At 41.3% G+C, this 16,283-nt stretch overlaps 1 protein-coding gene across 3 annotated transcripts in view; it reads right to left on the bottom strand.

Moving 5' to 3' along the window:
- The window catches only part of PACRG (parkin coregulated), a 776,241-nt gene that overhangs the window by 335,608 nt on the left and 424,350 nt on the right, over positions 1-16,283 (bottom strand). For all 3 annotated transcript variants that reach the window (XM_077292802.1, XM_077292804.1, XM_077292805.1), the window contains one exon: positions 15,292-15,463. In XM_077292802.1, the coding sequence (XP_077148917.1) occupies positions 15,292-15,463 (172 nt within the window). The remainder of the gene's footprint in view (positions 1-15,291; positions 15,464-16,283) is intronic.

Here is a 16,283-nt window from a genome sequence, read left to right as displayed (position 1 = left end):
CTGCTCAGCAGAGATGTCTGTCCCAGCACCTGGCCAGGACAGATACTGCACGTTTGGTTACTGCTGCGCTTCCAGGTTCAGCCATTTTTACTAGTGCTGTTCGGCGGCGAGCAGGCGCTTCTGGGACTAAGTCCTGCTTTTCCCCTCCTGAGCATGCCCAGGGGAAGACCTCTCATTGGAGGTCGGGGGTCACACGCTCAGGTTCTGTAGCAGCTCCTATTCGTCCACTAGGAAGGTCCTCAACTGCTACAGCTATAAAAGGTTTGCATGGCCACACGGCCATGCGCTAGTATCATTTATGTTTGGCAGTTGCCAGTGGATACTCTGCCACACTGTATATAAGTGGTGTGAGTCTGTTTAGCCTTGGGGCTGTACAGCAGCTAGCAGGCAGCTAGCGTCAGTCGGGGCAATTAGCCTTGGCTTAGCATCTGGTTCCTTAATGTGTGCGGTTAGCACAGAATAGTTCCAGAGCAAGCACAACTTTTAGTTAAGGTTCTAGTCCCTTTGTACAGCGCGACTCTGTGAGGCAACAGAGCTCCCTTTCATTTCACACGTGAAAGATTAACCCACCTGTGAGCTCAGTGTCCATCCACCATTACTTGCAGCAGGTATCTCTGCACGGTGCGTTCTGCTAGCCCTTAGGGTATGTGCACACGTTGCGGATTTCTTGCAGAAAATTCCTGAAGAAAACCGGAAATTTTCTGCAAGAAATCCGCATTTTTTTTTTTTGCGTTTTTTTTCCGTTTTTTTCGCGTTTTTTTAGCATTCTGCAAGCGTAATTAGCTTGCAGAATGCTAAAGTTTTCCCTGCGATCTGTAGCATCGCTTGGAAAACTGACTGACAAGTTGGTCACACTTGTCAAACATAGCGTTTGACAAGTGTGACCAACTTTTTACTATAGATGCTGCCTATGCAGCATCTATAGTAAAAGATAGAATGTTTAAAAATAATAAAAAAAATAAAAAAATGCTTATACTCACCCAGACATCTCACCGGCGTCCGTTCCGTATAGCTGGTCTGTGCGCACAGGACCTCCCGTGACGTCACGGTCACGTGAGCGGTCACATGACCGCTCACGACCAATCACAGGACAGTGACGTCATTCGGCGAGGTCCTTCAGCGCACACCAGGTACAGAAACCGAACGGCAGCGTGCGAGGAGGCGGCAAGACATCGAGGGTGAGTATAGGACTGTTTATTATTTTATTTCTTATTTTTTGACCACTTATATGGTGCCCAGTCCGTGGAGGAGAGTCTCCTCTCCTCCACCCTGGGTACCAACCGCATATAATCTGCTTACTTCCCGCATGGTGTGCACAGCCCCGTGCGGGAAGTAAGCAGATCAATGGACCCCTAGGTGTGCGGAATCCCTGCAATTCCGCATTTTTAATGAACATGTTGCTTTTTTTTCCGCTATGCGATTTTTTCGCGGAAAAAATCGCAACATTTGCACCAAAAATGCGGAATACCCTGTAAATAATAGGAGGCTTATGTAAGCGGTTTTTTTCGCGTTTTTATCACGTTTTTATAGCGAAAAAACGCGAAAAAAACGCTAACAATCCTGAACGTGTGCACATGGCCTTACAGTGTGTGTCTTTCCAAATCATGTCCTATCAGTTTAATTAAACATAGCTGGACTCCAGTGAAGGAGTAGAATAATCTCAAGGAGGATCACAAGGAGATGTAAAGCATGGGTCTGAATACTTATAACCATGTGATATTTCAGTTTTTCTTTTTTAATAAATTTGCAAAAATTTCTACATTTCTGTTTTTTTTTCAGTCAAGATGGGGTGCAGAGTGTACATTAATGTGAAAAAAATTTACTGTTTTGAATTTACCAAATGGCTGCAATGAAACAAAGAGTGAAAAATTTAAAGGGGTCTGAATACTGTCCATACCCACTGTAAGTGGTGAAAAAAAATTCTGAAATTTGTATAAAAAAAGATTTTTGCGTTTGACTCCATTTTCCGAGACTTGCAGCATTTTCATTTTCCAAGATCTGGGGCTGTGTAAAGGCTTATTTTTTGTGCCCTGTTTTTATTGATACCATTTTGGAGCAGATGCAATATTTTTAAAGAATCTTATTGCATTTTATTGCAGTGTTGCGGTAACAAAAAAACGTTTAGATTTTTTTAACCGATCGGATTAATTTATATTTGTTATTGATTGTTATTGTTGTTATTTATATTTGTTATTTGCAATTTATAATTGCTATTATATTATAAATATACACATTTTGGTATCGCTGTGTGCCGAATCACCCGATCTATCAATATAAAAAAATAATTAACCTGATCGCCAAACGGCGTTATGAGAAAAAAATTAAAAACGCTAGAATTACGCTTTTTTTGGTCTACTCTACATTGCAATAAAATGCAATAACGGGTGATCAAAAGATCATATCTGCTCCAAATCTGTATCAATAAAAACATCAGCTCAGCATGCAGAAAATAAGCCCTCACCCAGCCCCAGATCATGAAAAATGGAAACAGTCTCGGAATAAGGCACCATTTTTTTTTACAAATTTTGGATTTTTTTTCACCACTTAGATAAAAAAGAACCTGGACATGTTTGGTGTCTATGAACTCATAATGACCTGGAGAATCATAATAGCAGGTCAGTTTTAGCATTTAGTGAACATGGTAAAAAAAAAAGAAAAACAACTATGGAATTTTTGAAACATTTTTGTTTCTCAATTTCACCGCACTTGGAATTTTTATCCTGTTTTCCAGTACATGATATGTTCAAACCATTGGTGTTATTCAAAACTATAACTTGTCCTCTAAAAACCATGCCCTAACATGACCATATTGACCAAAAAATTAAAAAGATATGGCTCAAAGAATAAGGGGAGCAAAAAACGAAAACACAAACGGAAAATGACCCAGAGGTTAACGGGTAAAGAAGGTGCCAAAGTGAGTTTCTAAAGAAATTTTGAGGTCGAAATCCACCATCCAAACCCATGTTCTGTCATTAGTGAATAAAATGGAACGCACGGGAACATTACTGGATAGGCATGAGGATGTCCGTGAATGTCTGATGAAACCATTTAAGATGTGAAACAGAGACTTCTGCCCTCACCATGTAAACTGTTGCACAGGCCTTCCTAGGAGACAGGTATGTCATATTCCACATGTCAATGAGCGGCCAAGAAAAGGTCGTGTTCGCCTGTACAGAGTTACTGTAATTCAGGAATTAAAAGGGCCCGATCAAGAGATTCGTTATTGCTGGATATTTTCCTTTGAAGCCATTTGAAGGGTCAGATGTACAGAAACAAGCCACAAACATAACAGACATTCCGGCAGAACATAGAGTGAAAAATTCAGGCTGTTGGATACATTCAACAATATGAAACAGCATGTGCAGGCGTGCTTGGATGCTAACGGTGGACATTTTCAACACCTATTTTAAAACCTCCATTTCTCATTAACCAAGGTATATACAGTTCAAATTTCAGTACTATAGATTGTGTCTTAGATGTTACAGTAATTTTTGTTGTTAAAACCTATTGACTAAAAATGTCAACAAAAATAGCATTAAAGACTGTAAAAATTGTCTTCATAAATATCTCAATCCTTGGCGGACTTGCAATAATAATGTTAAAAAAAAGCTTTAGTGAAGCTTTTTAACCCCTTCATGGCCCAGCCTATTTTGACCTTAATGACCTGGCCGTTTTTTACAATTCTAACCAGGATCCCTTCATGAGGTAATAACTCAGGAATGCTTCAACGGATCCTAGCGGTTCTGAGATTGTTTTTTCGTGACATATTGGGCTTCACGTTAGTGGAAAACTTAGGTCGATAATTTTTGCGTTTATTTGTGAAAAAATGGAAATTTGGCTAAAATTTTGAAAATTTCGCAATTTTCAAATGTTGAATTTTTATTCTGTTAAACGAGAGAGTTATGTAGTTAATAAATAGCATTACCCACATGTCTACTTTACATCGGCACAATTTTGGAAACAACATTTTTTTTTTTGCTAGGAAGTTATAAGGGTTAAAATTTGACCAGCGATTTCTCATTTTTGCAACGAAATTTACAAAACCATTTTTTTAGGGACCACCTCACATTTGAAGTCAGTTTGAGGGGTCTATATGGCTGAAAATACCCAAAAGTGACACGATTGTAAAAACTGCACCCCTCAAGGTACTCAAAACCACATTCAAGAAGTTTATTAACCCTTCAGGTGCTTCACAGCAGCAGAAGCAACATGGAAGGAAAAAATGAACATTTAACTTTTTAGTCACAAAAATGATCTTTTAGCAACAATTTTTTTATTTTCCCAAGGGTAAAAAGAGAAACTGGACCCCAAAAGTTATTGTACAATTTGTCCTGAGTACGCCTATACCCCATATGTGGGGGAAACCACTGTTTGGGTGCACGACAGGGCTCGGAAGGGAAGGAGCGCCATTTTACTTTTTCAATGAAAAATTGGCTCCAATCTTTAGCGGACACCATGTCGCGTTTGGAGAGCCCCTGTGTGCCTAAAAATTGGAGCTCCCCCACAAGTGACCCCATTTTGGAAACTAGACCCCCCAAAGAACTTATCTAGCTGCATAGTGAGCACTTTGAACCCCCAGGTGCTTCACAAATTGATCCATAAAAATGAAAAAGTACTTTTTTCACAAAAAAATTCTTTTAGCCTCAATTTGTTCATTTCCACATGGGCAACAGGATAAAATGGATCCTAAAATTTATTGGGCAATTTTTCCTGAGTACACTGATACCTTACATGTGGGGGTAAACCACTGTTTGTGCACACGACAAAGCTCGGAAGGGAAGGAGCGCCATTTGATTTTTTGAATGAAAAATTAGCTCCAATCGTTAGCAGACACCATGTCGTGTTTGGAGAGCCCCTGTGTGCCTAAACATTGGAGCTCCCCCACATGTGACTCCATTTTGGAAACTAGACCTCCTATGGAACTAATCTAGATGTGTGGTGACCACTTTAAACCCTCAGGTGCTTCACAGAAGTTTATAACGCAGAGCCGTGAAAATAAAAAATCATTTTTCTTTCCTCAAAAATTATTTTTTAGCCCGCAATTTTTTATTTTCACAAGAGTAACAGGAGAAATTGGACCCCAAAAGTTGTTGTCCAGTTTGTCCTGAGTACGCTGATACCCCATATGTGGGGGGAACCACTGTTTGGGCACATGTCGGGGCTCGGAAGGGAAGTAGTGACGTTTTGGAATGCAGACTTTGATGAAATGGTCTGCGGGCATCATGTTACATTTGCAGAGCCGCTGATGTACCTAAACAGTAGAAACCCCCCAAGTGACCCCATTTTGTAAACTAGACCACCCAAGGAACTTATCTAGATGTGTGGTGAGCACTTTGAACCCCCAAGTGCTTCACAGAAGTTTATAACTCAGAGCCGTGAAAATAAAAAATAATTTTTCATTCCTCAAAAATTATGTTTTAGCCAGCAATTTTTTATTTTTGCAAGGGTAACAGGAGAAATTGGACCCCAATAGTTGTTGCCCAGTTTGTCCTGAGTACGCTGGTACCCCATATGTGGGGGTAAACCACGGTTTGGGCACACGTCGGGGCTCGGAAGGGAAGTAGTGACTTTTGAAATGCAGACTTTGATGGAATGGTCTGCGGGCGTCACGTTGCATTTGCAGAGCCCCTGATGTGCCTAAACAGTAGACACCCCCCACAAGTGACCCTATTTTGGAAAATAGACCCCCCCCCAAGGAACTTATCTAGATATGTGGTGAGCACTTTGAACCCCAAAGTGCTTCACAGAAGTTTACAACACAGCCGTGAAAATAAAAAATCATTTTTCTTTCCTCAAAAATGATGTTTTAGCAAGCAAGTTTTTATTTTCACAAGGGTAATAGGAGAAATTTGACCCCAACAGTTGTTGCCCAGTTTGTCCTGAGTATGCTAGTACCCCATATGTGGGGGTAAACCACTGTTTAGGCGCACATCGGGGCTCGGAAGGGAGGGAGCACCATTTGACTTTTTGAACTCAAGATTGGCTGGAAACAATGGTGGCGCCATGTTGTGTTTGGAGATCCCTGATGTGCCTAAACAGTGGAAACCCCTCAATGCTAACTCCAACACTAACCCCAAAACACCCCTAACCCTAATTCCAACTCTAGCCATAACCCTAATCACAACCCTAACCCCAACACACCCCTAACCACAACCCTAACCCCAACACGCCCCTAACCCTAATCCCAACCCTAACCCTAATCCTAACCCTAATCCCAACCTTAACCACAACCCTAACCCCAACCCAGCCCTAACCATAACCCTAAACACAAGCCTAATCTTAACCCTATATCCAACCCTAGCCCTAATTCCAACCCTAACTCTAATTCTAACCCTAACCCTAAGGCTATGTGCCCACGTTGCGGATTTGTGTGAGATTTTTCCGCATCATTTTTGAAAAATCCGCAGGTAAACGGCACTGCATTTTACTTGTGGATTTACGTCAGATTTCCAGTGTTTTTTGTGCAGATTTCACCTGCGGATTCCTATTGAGGAACAGGTGTAAACCGCTGCGGAATCCGCACAAAGAATTGACATGCTGCGGAAAATACAACGCAGCGTTTCCGCGCGGTATTTTCCACACCATGGGCACAGCGGATTTGGTTTTCCATAGGTTTACATGGAACTATACTGTAAACCTGATGGAAAACTGCTACGAATCTGCAGCGACCAATCCGCTGCGGATCCGCAGCCAAATCCGCGCGGTGTGCACATAGCCTAATTCTAAGGGTATGTGCACACGCTGCGGAAAACGCTGCGGATCCGCAGCGTTTATGCAGGTGCGGGTCTGCAGCAGTTTCCCATGAGTTTACAGTTCAATGTAAACCTATGGGAAACAAAAAACGCTGTGCACATGTAGCGGAAAAAACTGCGCGGAAACACAGCGGTTTACATTCCGCAGCATGTCACTTCTTTCTGCGGATTCCGCAGCGGCTTTACCGCGGTAAATCCACAATAAATCCGCAGTGGTTTTGCACTGCTGATTTATCTAATCCGCTGCGGAAAAATCCGCAGAGGACCAGAATACGTGTGCACATAGCCTTACCCTAACCCTAACCCTATTCCTAACCCTAACCCTAGTTCTAACCCTAACCATAGTTCTAACCCTAACCCTAGTTCTAACCCTAAGGCCATGTGCACACGTTCAGTATTTTTCGCGTTTTTTTCGCGTTTTTTCGCTATAAAAACGTGATAAAAACGCGAAAAAAACGCTTACATATGCCTCCTATTATTTTAAGTGTATTCCGCATTTTTTGTGCAAATGTAGCCTTTTTTTCCGCGAAAAAATCGCATCGCGGAAAAAAAAGCAACATGTTCATTAAAATGCGGAATTGCAGGGGATTCCGCACACCTAGGGGTCCATTGATCTGCTTACTTCCCGCACGGGGCTGTGCCCACGATGCGGGAAGTAAGCAGATTATGTGCGGTTGGTACCCAGGGTGGAGGAGAGGAGACTCTCCTCCACGCACTGGGCACCATATAAGTGGTCAAAAAATAAGAATCAAAATAAAAAACAGTCCTATACTCACCCTCGATGTCTTCCCGCCTCCACTGCACGCTGCCGTTCGGTTCCTGTAGCTGGTGTGTGGCGAAAGACCTGCCGATGACGTCACTGTCCTGTGATTGGTCGTGAGCGGTCATGTGACCGCTCACGTGACCGTGACGTCACGGAAGGTCCTGTGCGCACAGACCAGCTATAGGAAGAGGAGCCGGACGCCGGTGAGGAGATGTCTGGGTGAGTATAAGCATTTTTTTATTTTTTTTATTATTTTTAAACATTCTATCTTTTACTATAGATGCTGCATAAGCTGCATCTATAGTAAAAAGTTGGTCACACTTGTCAAACGCTATGTTTGACAAGTGTGACCAACCTGTCAGTCAGTTTTCCAAGCGATGCTACAGATCGCTTGGAAAACTTTAGCATTCTGCAAGCTAATTACGCTTGCAGAATGCTAAAAAAACGCGAAAAAAACGGAAAAAAAACGCAAAAAAAAAATGCGGATTTCTTGCAGAAAATTTCCGGTTTTCTTCAGGAAATTTCTGCAAGAAATCCTGAACGTGTGCACATACCCTAATAAAAGTGAATATATTTTCTTTATTTTATTATTGTACCTACCTATGGGGGTGATAAAGGGGGGGTTAATTTACTATTTTTTTATTTTGATCACTGTGTTAGGTTTTATCACAGTGATCAAAATGTACATGGAAAGAATCTGCCGGCCGGCAGATTCGGCGGGCGCACTCGCATGTGCCCGCCATTTTGGAAGATGGCGGTGCCCATGGAGAAGACGGATGGACACCGGGAGGCTCGGTAAGTATGAAAGGGTGGGGGGAGCATGGGGGGGTGGATCGGAGCACAGGTGGGTGGATTGGAGCACGGGGGGTGGATCGGAGCATGGGGGAGCGGACAGGAGTATGGGGGAGCGGACAGGAGGACGGAGGGGAGCGGACCACAGAACGGAGGACTGGTGAGGAGATCAGTGGCGATGGCGGGGGGCAGATCAGGGTTTCCCACCATGGCCGATGATATTGCAGCATTGGCCATGGCTGGATTGTAAGATTTCACCACTTTTCATAGGTGAAAAATTCCAAATTGCTCTGATTGGCTGTTGCACTTTCAACATCCAATCAGAGCTATCGTAGCCACGTGGGGGCAAAGCCACCCCCCTGGGCTAAAGTACCACTCCCCCTGTCCCTGCAGATCGGGTGAAATTGGAGTTAACCCTTTCACCTGATCTGCAGGGACGCGATCATTCTGTGACACAGCATATGCGTCACAGGTTGGATTGGCACAAACTTTCATGACACATACGCTGTGTCACAGGTCAGGAAGGGGTTAAAACTTTAACATTCAGCAGACTTAACATTTGCAGTAGTGTCTTTCTTTGAAACCTGTTACAATACAGACACAGCTGTCTCGTCCTCTCTTTTCTTATGAGTACTTAGTAGGAAGATAACCAAGGCAAGCATTCCTTCTAAACCAACAATCAGAGAATTAGTCATGTCTCAGAAAGAGATGACAGATGTGGACTGTACCTATATGCTGGCAATTTTTATTTCCATAGGAGGTTGTAATAATTTAAACTTTTCTAAAGAACAGCAGCTTAGATGCTGCGCCAGTGAATGTCGCATTATGTTAAGCATCTTGCTTAAAGTTATACAAAGTCGTGAAGTAATTAGAGGTAATGCTGTATAATTATAGCACTAACTACACAATGAAAAATATTATGCTCATTCATTTCTATCTGCGTGCCCCCGTCAACTCTGTGAACGTATTCACAGGCAAGTTTTGTGTTCTCAGCTCACAATGAAGCTTTTCTCATCATGAATAGATTTATCAGCCGCCGTCATGCAATCAAAATCCTTCTTTGCATAGATTACCTTTGATATCAGATTTTCTAATGCAATTTATTGAGAAATGATGATAACCTAAGAGATCTTTTTATTGATACATTTACCACAACTTGATGCATTAAATAGTATCTAAAGTGAGCCTGGTACCCCCACTGGTGCCAGGTGGCTAGAAGTGAACTCAAAGTTCAGGGCAAGGATGCAACTTTGACAGTAACTGTATCATGCCAAATCTTAACAGTGACTCGCTTGCCGATTTGAGGGGTTGTCACACAGATGGAGCATTTCTTAACCTATCACAAGTAACCCAATGAAGAAAAGTAAAGCAAAGCAATTCGGCACCGAGCTTAACATGTTCAGTGACTTCTACTAAAAGGGACCTGGCACGTCCCAAATGCTACAAGCCTGCAGATATAGCGTTAATCTGCAGGCTAAGGTCATTCCATTACCTTATAGAAAATGTGGCTACTGGTAGAAAATGATCTTCATTCCTCCCAGTAACCGCCAGCTTTCAGTTATAGAGGTATGCCCAGGAGCGGCTTCCATTACTGGGAGCGGCATTAGGGAAAGCAGCTGTAAGCACGCCCTCATATTTTCTTTGACAGTCCGCTCTGTACAGATGTGCTACAGAGTGAGCTGTCAATCAAAGTGCCTGGGTGTGCTTCCAGCCTGTGCACAAAGCAATGACTTTATCCTCTCCAAGGACGCCTCTATCACTGAAAGTTTTGGGAATAAACTTCATTTTCTCTTTCAGTGCAGCGTCTGTACAGCATTGGAATGCTATTAACCTGCAGATTAACCCTGTATCTGCAATCTAATAGCATTTAAGTACATAACAAGTTCCCTTTAAAGTAGTAAATAAATTATCATTAATAGTGTTTTTCAGCACTGCTCTAGTCCTCCTCTGGACCATGAGAGTACTGGAACTCTGGAGTCACCTATTGGAAGAAAAAAATCCTAAAAGTCAATATCGACCCTTTAGAGAGTCTTGTACATGACTTATAATAAGAAGCCAAACCAGAAACTCCATTCTCAGACAAGTGTTTCAGGGTATATGCTCCTCATCTGTTCAAAGAAGGAGAACTATTTGATGAGAGGCCTCTCACCCAGCCAGGTCAGTTGTCTTGTCTTGCTCTGACCCCAAAACACACATCTTCAAATTAAGCATTTAGTTTGGCTTTTTATCCTAAGTCATGTGACTAGGCCCTTTGAGGGTCAATATTAACCTAGGATTGTTACTTCCAATAGGTAGATAAACACTGAAGGGAAACATAATACACCAGTCAATAGGGTGCTAATGTAAGGAGGTTGCTTTCCCTGCTCCTTACCTGGAACCACTTAGTCAGACAGCTGGGTTCTTCAGGGGAGGACTCTCTGCCCTGGACAGAAGGGACCATGTGACTGCTGGGGGCAGAGAGGAAGAGCGAGGGGTGTGGTCAGAAAAGAGCGGGGGACAGAGTGCGTGGGACGGAGGGGACAGCACGCCAGAGAGACAGCAGGCTGCAGCGCTGCACTCTCCGAAAGAGAGTGCTCCCCGTGAGGGCACTGAGGCTGAGATACCAGCCATAGTGAAGGCTGGATGTGAGAGTGTGGACTTGGAAGCCTCCGTAATGAGAGAAGACGTATCCCCTTACACTGACCTGAGCGCGCAGCCCCGGTGACCGCACTGACAAGCCAGGACTCCTGAGTGTGACAACTTAAACTACTCAGTGTTGTAGCATTGCTGCTGCAGTGACTGCCAGCCTAATATACAGACTCCTGCAGCAGAGTGGCTGTGTTACTTTCTGCTTCCAGCTTCACTGGGAGAAAAGACTGCAAAGATTTAACCCCGGAGTCTCCAGTTCCCAGGAGACAGAGGAGAGACTTCAGGATCTTCAAGTGCTGCTGGTGGCTGTACCCACGTTGGAATAAGGACCCACCAGTCAGGACCGCCCTGGACTGATAAGCTACAAGAACATTCGTTAACCGTTTCGATTCTGCTTAACTGTTTACTGTTTGCTTTATCTCTATTAACCCCTTGTTTACTCCCTGCGAGGAGAATCTTACTCCAGTTAATACATTCCCCTCAACAGTTGGTCTGTCTGTTCCGTGGTGACATACTCAACTCTGCACTCTATTACACTAACATTATAAAAATATATATATTAGGTCCAGGTATCTGCTCACCTAAGCAAGTTGTGAATGCACAACTCCTATGAAAACTCTATAGCGGCTGCTGCTGAGGATGAACTCCACCAGGATGCATTAGGGAAAAGGCAATTCATGGTTTTGGGCTGCACTAACCAAAATGAAGATATTTGATCTAATAATATAAAAGAAAGGTTTCTATTCCACAAAGTATTTGCAAGCCAGACTGGAGTCTTTCTCACGTATAAAAACCGACAGGTTCAGTTGGTTCTTACACTTCAGAAAGGTGCCAGTCCGGCATGGAAATGCGTTATGGAATAATAACCTATTCTTTATATTATTGAATCAAGGATCTTCATTTCCGATGACACAGCCCAAAACTGTGATTTTTGTTTCCTTTATAGTTCCAATAGGTGACACAAAAGGTCCAGTTCTCTTTCTCTCTAAAGAGGCTATTTCTATATTTAAATTCCCAAGTGAGCATTCCATGGCCTTTAAGTCTCCTTACTCCGACTTGGAGACTAGACAAACTTTACCTCTTGGACTCTGTGTTATGTTAAGAAGCTCTACATCTTTACTGGCAGCCACATGCTGACTAACTTCTCTTCCTGCTTTTTTAAATAGATCATTGGAGCATTCAGAGGAGCAGGAAGAGACACTGGATGGAACGTTGACCACAAGCATGCAAATCCCATATGAGCATTGACATGACGACGGCTCAAACCGGCAGGAGGAGCAAAATCTTAATAGTTTACAGATAATTCAACATGATACTCTCCCTGTAGAAGATGCTTGATTGCCTAAAAAAACCCCTTTAATTATTTTACATTTTCAAGATTCCTGCTTGTAGTCATTAAATTCTACCATCCTAATTCACCTTTTAATTGCTTCTTAAAGAGTACCTATCACCAGCATGTGACTGCATATTTTATTTAAGAAAAGAATAGGCAGCCACCGGTAGGAAACTCTTGTTTTAAAGTATAAACAGCATTTATTGAGTGACAACAGCGAGATCTTGATATAACCTGCGGTAATCTCACAGTGAGACTGCAAATGTAACCACGGAAGGTTGTGAGAAGCAGAACAGCATGCTGCGTTCCCACAACTTACAAGTTCGCATTCGACTTTTGCTAAAAAGTTGGGTCTTTTACAGGCAATTTAGGAAGACATTTGTTTCTTATTTTAAATTGCAAATATATAGAAAAGTGCTGAGTATGAGGCAGCCTAGTATTTTCCTAAATAAGATAGGTAGTCACATACTGGAGATAGGTACTTTTTAAAGATCGCTAGAACAACATCTTCCAGAAAAAGAGGACATATCATCCTTTGTTATTCACCCCGTCATATAAGTACATATCATACATACAGAATAGAGAGCTTTTCTGGATTCAGGTACTCATTGTGATCCATACTGTATTTAATGCATTTAATATACTGTGGATCTTCATAACTATAACTATGAGAAGTCAGAATAGGTTCCTCTGCAATAACATTTACTATATCTTTACTATTTCTTGCTCGCTAACAGTTTTCTTTCAATTGCCAAAGGGCTTACGGAAATCGTGATGATTTTAAGTCAGGGTTAAAGGTCACTTGTTGGTACAGAGCCCTTAACCCTTACTCATGTGGGCCAGTTATAAAAACACTGATTATACTTTTTACGCTTTCATTTTTTTCCCCTTTTTTATTGCAACAAAGCAATGTATTTCAGGCCCCTGAGGCACCGTAGGGAATTAAGCCGGACTCTGCTGAGAATTGTAAAAAGGCCTTTATTAGTCAAAGCCGTGAATGTACTAAAAGATGGATTGCGCTCCTGATGTTATAAAACGCTGCCTTGTGTGACTGTTATTTGTTCCCACAGTTTGTGCTGACACCTCACTAGCCCCCAAGAAGGCAGGCTATTCTTCCTTCACATTGGCTCTGTTATTAGTGTATTCAATCAAAAAAAGGAGAAAGAAATCACAGTTACTTATTTCGGACATTGTGACACCAGGAAGTCGACCTGTTAAGGAACAGATAAAGCTTGTCTTGTCTGTCTCCTAATGACTGAGTTCTGAAAAGATAACAATTCTTCTTAGAAACATTTGCCATGCATTGATATAATAGCATTTCTAAGTTAGAATCCCTTTAAAAGTGCTCTGACTATGACTTTTACATACTATACGTGATTATTTCTATTCTAAAACTCAGAAGAGAGAACCTAAACACGTAATAATGATGAAAATAAAGATTATCCGATTTATCTATTCCTCTACGTGAGGAATTATGGTTAAAGGAAATCCATCACCAGATTTCTGACACTAAATCTAAGGGCAGCATAACGTGGAGACAGAGATCCTGATTCCAGTAATGTGTCACTTACGGGGCTGCGTAGTGTAGTTTTAATTAAATCACTGTTTTATCAGAAGAATATAATTATAGGACTAGTAAATCTGCTGCCAGGTAATCAAGAGAATTCATGAGTTCTGCATAACCCCGCCCCCACTACTGATTGGCAGATTTCTGTGTACATGGGTAAAAAGCTTCCAATCAGTGGTGTGGGCGGGTTGTAAAGAGCTCAAAATTCAGAGAACTGGTAAATCTGCAGCAGATAAAACTGTGATTTAATCGAAATGACAGCATACAGCTCAGTAAGTGATACATTGCTGGAATCTGGGTCTCTGTCAGCAGGTTTTTGCTAGCCCAGCATACGTTAGAAACAGATTCGACTCCAAGATGCCATATACACTGATGAGCAAAAGGGTAACAATGTTTTGAACTCTTGACTTTCAGGCTCCATATCTCACCATCCACTTCTGCTTCGAAGGTGAGACTTCCATCATTTTATAGACAATGCTCTTGGCTATCTCATACATAAATTGGACTTGCAATTATTTAGCATATGATTGGTTATACAGATGGTAGTCTCAAGTCAAAAGTTGAAAACATTGTTATCCTTTTGCCCGTCAGTGTATACAGTCTAGGCTTGCCCGAGCTATGCTATGATTAGACCCCAAATCCATTCTTTCATCTAAGTTCAACTGAACTGAACACAATTTAATGCTCCAAAGGCGAGAAACATGTTCCGACCATTACTTACACAAGCCTAATGAGTGTCACTGTTGCAAACTGTTGCTACATGCTGCATCTGCTATATTGAGTGCCGAGTGTATATATTGTGTAAGTCATGCAAGTGCAGGTGCTTCCATACCAGGTGCAGTTTATGTAAGATCAGCACCTTTTTATAGAACCTAATTTTGTTTTCCTGTTTTAAATTGAAGTTTTATGTTTTTTAATAAATCCTTTAGTAAGAAGTGCTTGACTCCATTTCTGATCATTTAGAAACCCTCATATTACTCCCAGTTTTATGACTTAATGGAGACCTGGGGAAATACATTACCGTACATTACCAATTGCAATAAAATGAGAAGTTGTTAATAATTGTGCCGGCATTTAAAAACATTAGATGTAACATAGGATTATTTCATAGTCAAGGAGTTTATAAAAGATGGTTCTGCGGAGGCAATGTTCAAAACTGAAGGTCTGAAGCGATATCCACTACATATAGTGCCAACAATGGCGTCACACGGAGGGCTTCAAAATACGGCGTTAGCCAAAAAAAAGGAATATTTCATAAAAAATAAAGAAACGGATTTGGCTATTCAGCAAAAATGGTACAGGCTTTTGCCAGTAAAGCAGAAAAGGGCATTTATCTTGAGATTCTGTAACTCTCCAGTGTCTATTAAAGTTGGAGGCTTAGTCATAGCAGAATGCTATATTTCAAATACCGTATAAAATAAGAAAATGACATAAATTTTCATTTTGCCTGACTTACTTTTTATGGGTATAATGAGCTGCGGAATGACAGGAAGAATCTTTGGTCCGCCATGCTCTAGCATGTCATGGACTCCTTGACGTGCAAAAAACTCATAGGGATGCGCCATTTCACAAAGACCATCAAAGAATAGAGGCAAGTAGTGATGATAATCCAATTTCTCAATCTCCACCTAAAACAAGGTAAGAAAAAAAGAAGGTATAATTAACATTTAATAGAACCAATGGAGGAAACAAGAGATTTTTGAATGAGGTGCGTCGGCAATATTAAAGGCACATTGAGGAGGCAGATATTCAAAATGAAGGTAATTGACTGGCTACGAGCTGTAGATAGCCTAGGGGCTTTCACAATATGGGGATATGATTGCTACTACTATGGCAGTCAATGTAAGATCTCCTGTGGATTTCTACTGAAATAAACATGTAAATGTATACATGTTTACTATTAGTAAGTATATTTGAATATTCCCTATTAGTTTTTTGTATGTTTTTATTATCTTATTTTTTCTTAAAGTGAACTTTATCTTTATTACATATTTTATAATATCAATGTACAAACCAATATTTGTTCCTTATTTATTTGTTTATTAATTTTGCTTGGTAATATAGTGCCATTAATTTCCACAATAATTGAAAGGGTCCTTGTTTCAATTCCCACTATGTTTGTGTGGGTTTCTTTCGGGTACTCCTGATTCCTCCCACACTGCAAAGGATTTAGATTATGAGCCCCAATGGGAACAGTGATATTGATGCTTGTAAAGCACTACGGAATATGTTGGCGCTATATAAGCCTAGCATTGATTGGAAGCTCTTGTGAACAGGGTCTTTACTGTTCTTGTCTGAATCATATAGTTTATAACTATGACATTATTTATTTTATTTGTACATGTTTGTATCTGAATAGTAAATTGATGCAGAATTGGTTTGCGCTATATTAATAAAGGTTATTATATTATTATAACTAAGCCGATTCACCAAAATGTTTACACCTGA

The sequence above is a fragment of the Ranitomeya variabilis genome, chromosome 2 (assembly GCF_051348905.1).
Source record: "Ranitomeya variabilis isolate aRanVar5 chromosome 2, aRanVar5.hap1, whole genome shotgun sequence".
NCBI classification, from domain to species: Eukaryota; Metazoa; Chordata; class Amphibia; order Anura; family Dendrobatidae; genus Ranitomeya; species Ranitomeya variabilis.
Note: the sequence above shows the minus strand (reverse complement) of the source record. Positions and strands in the feature narration are given on the sequence as shown.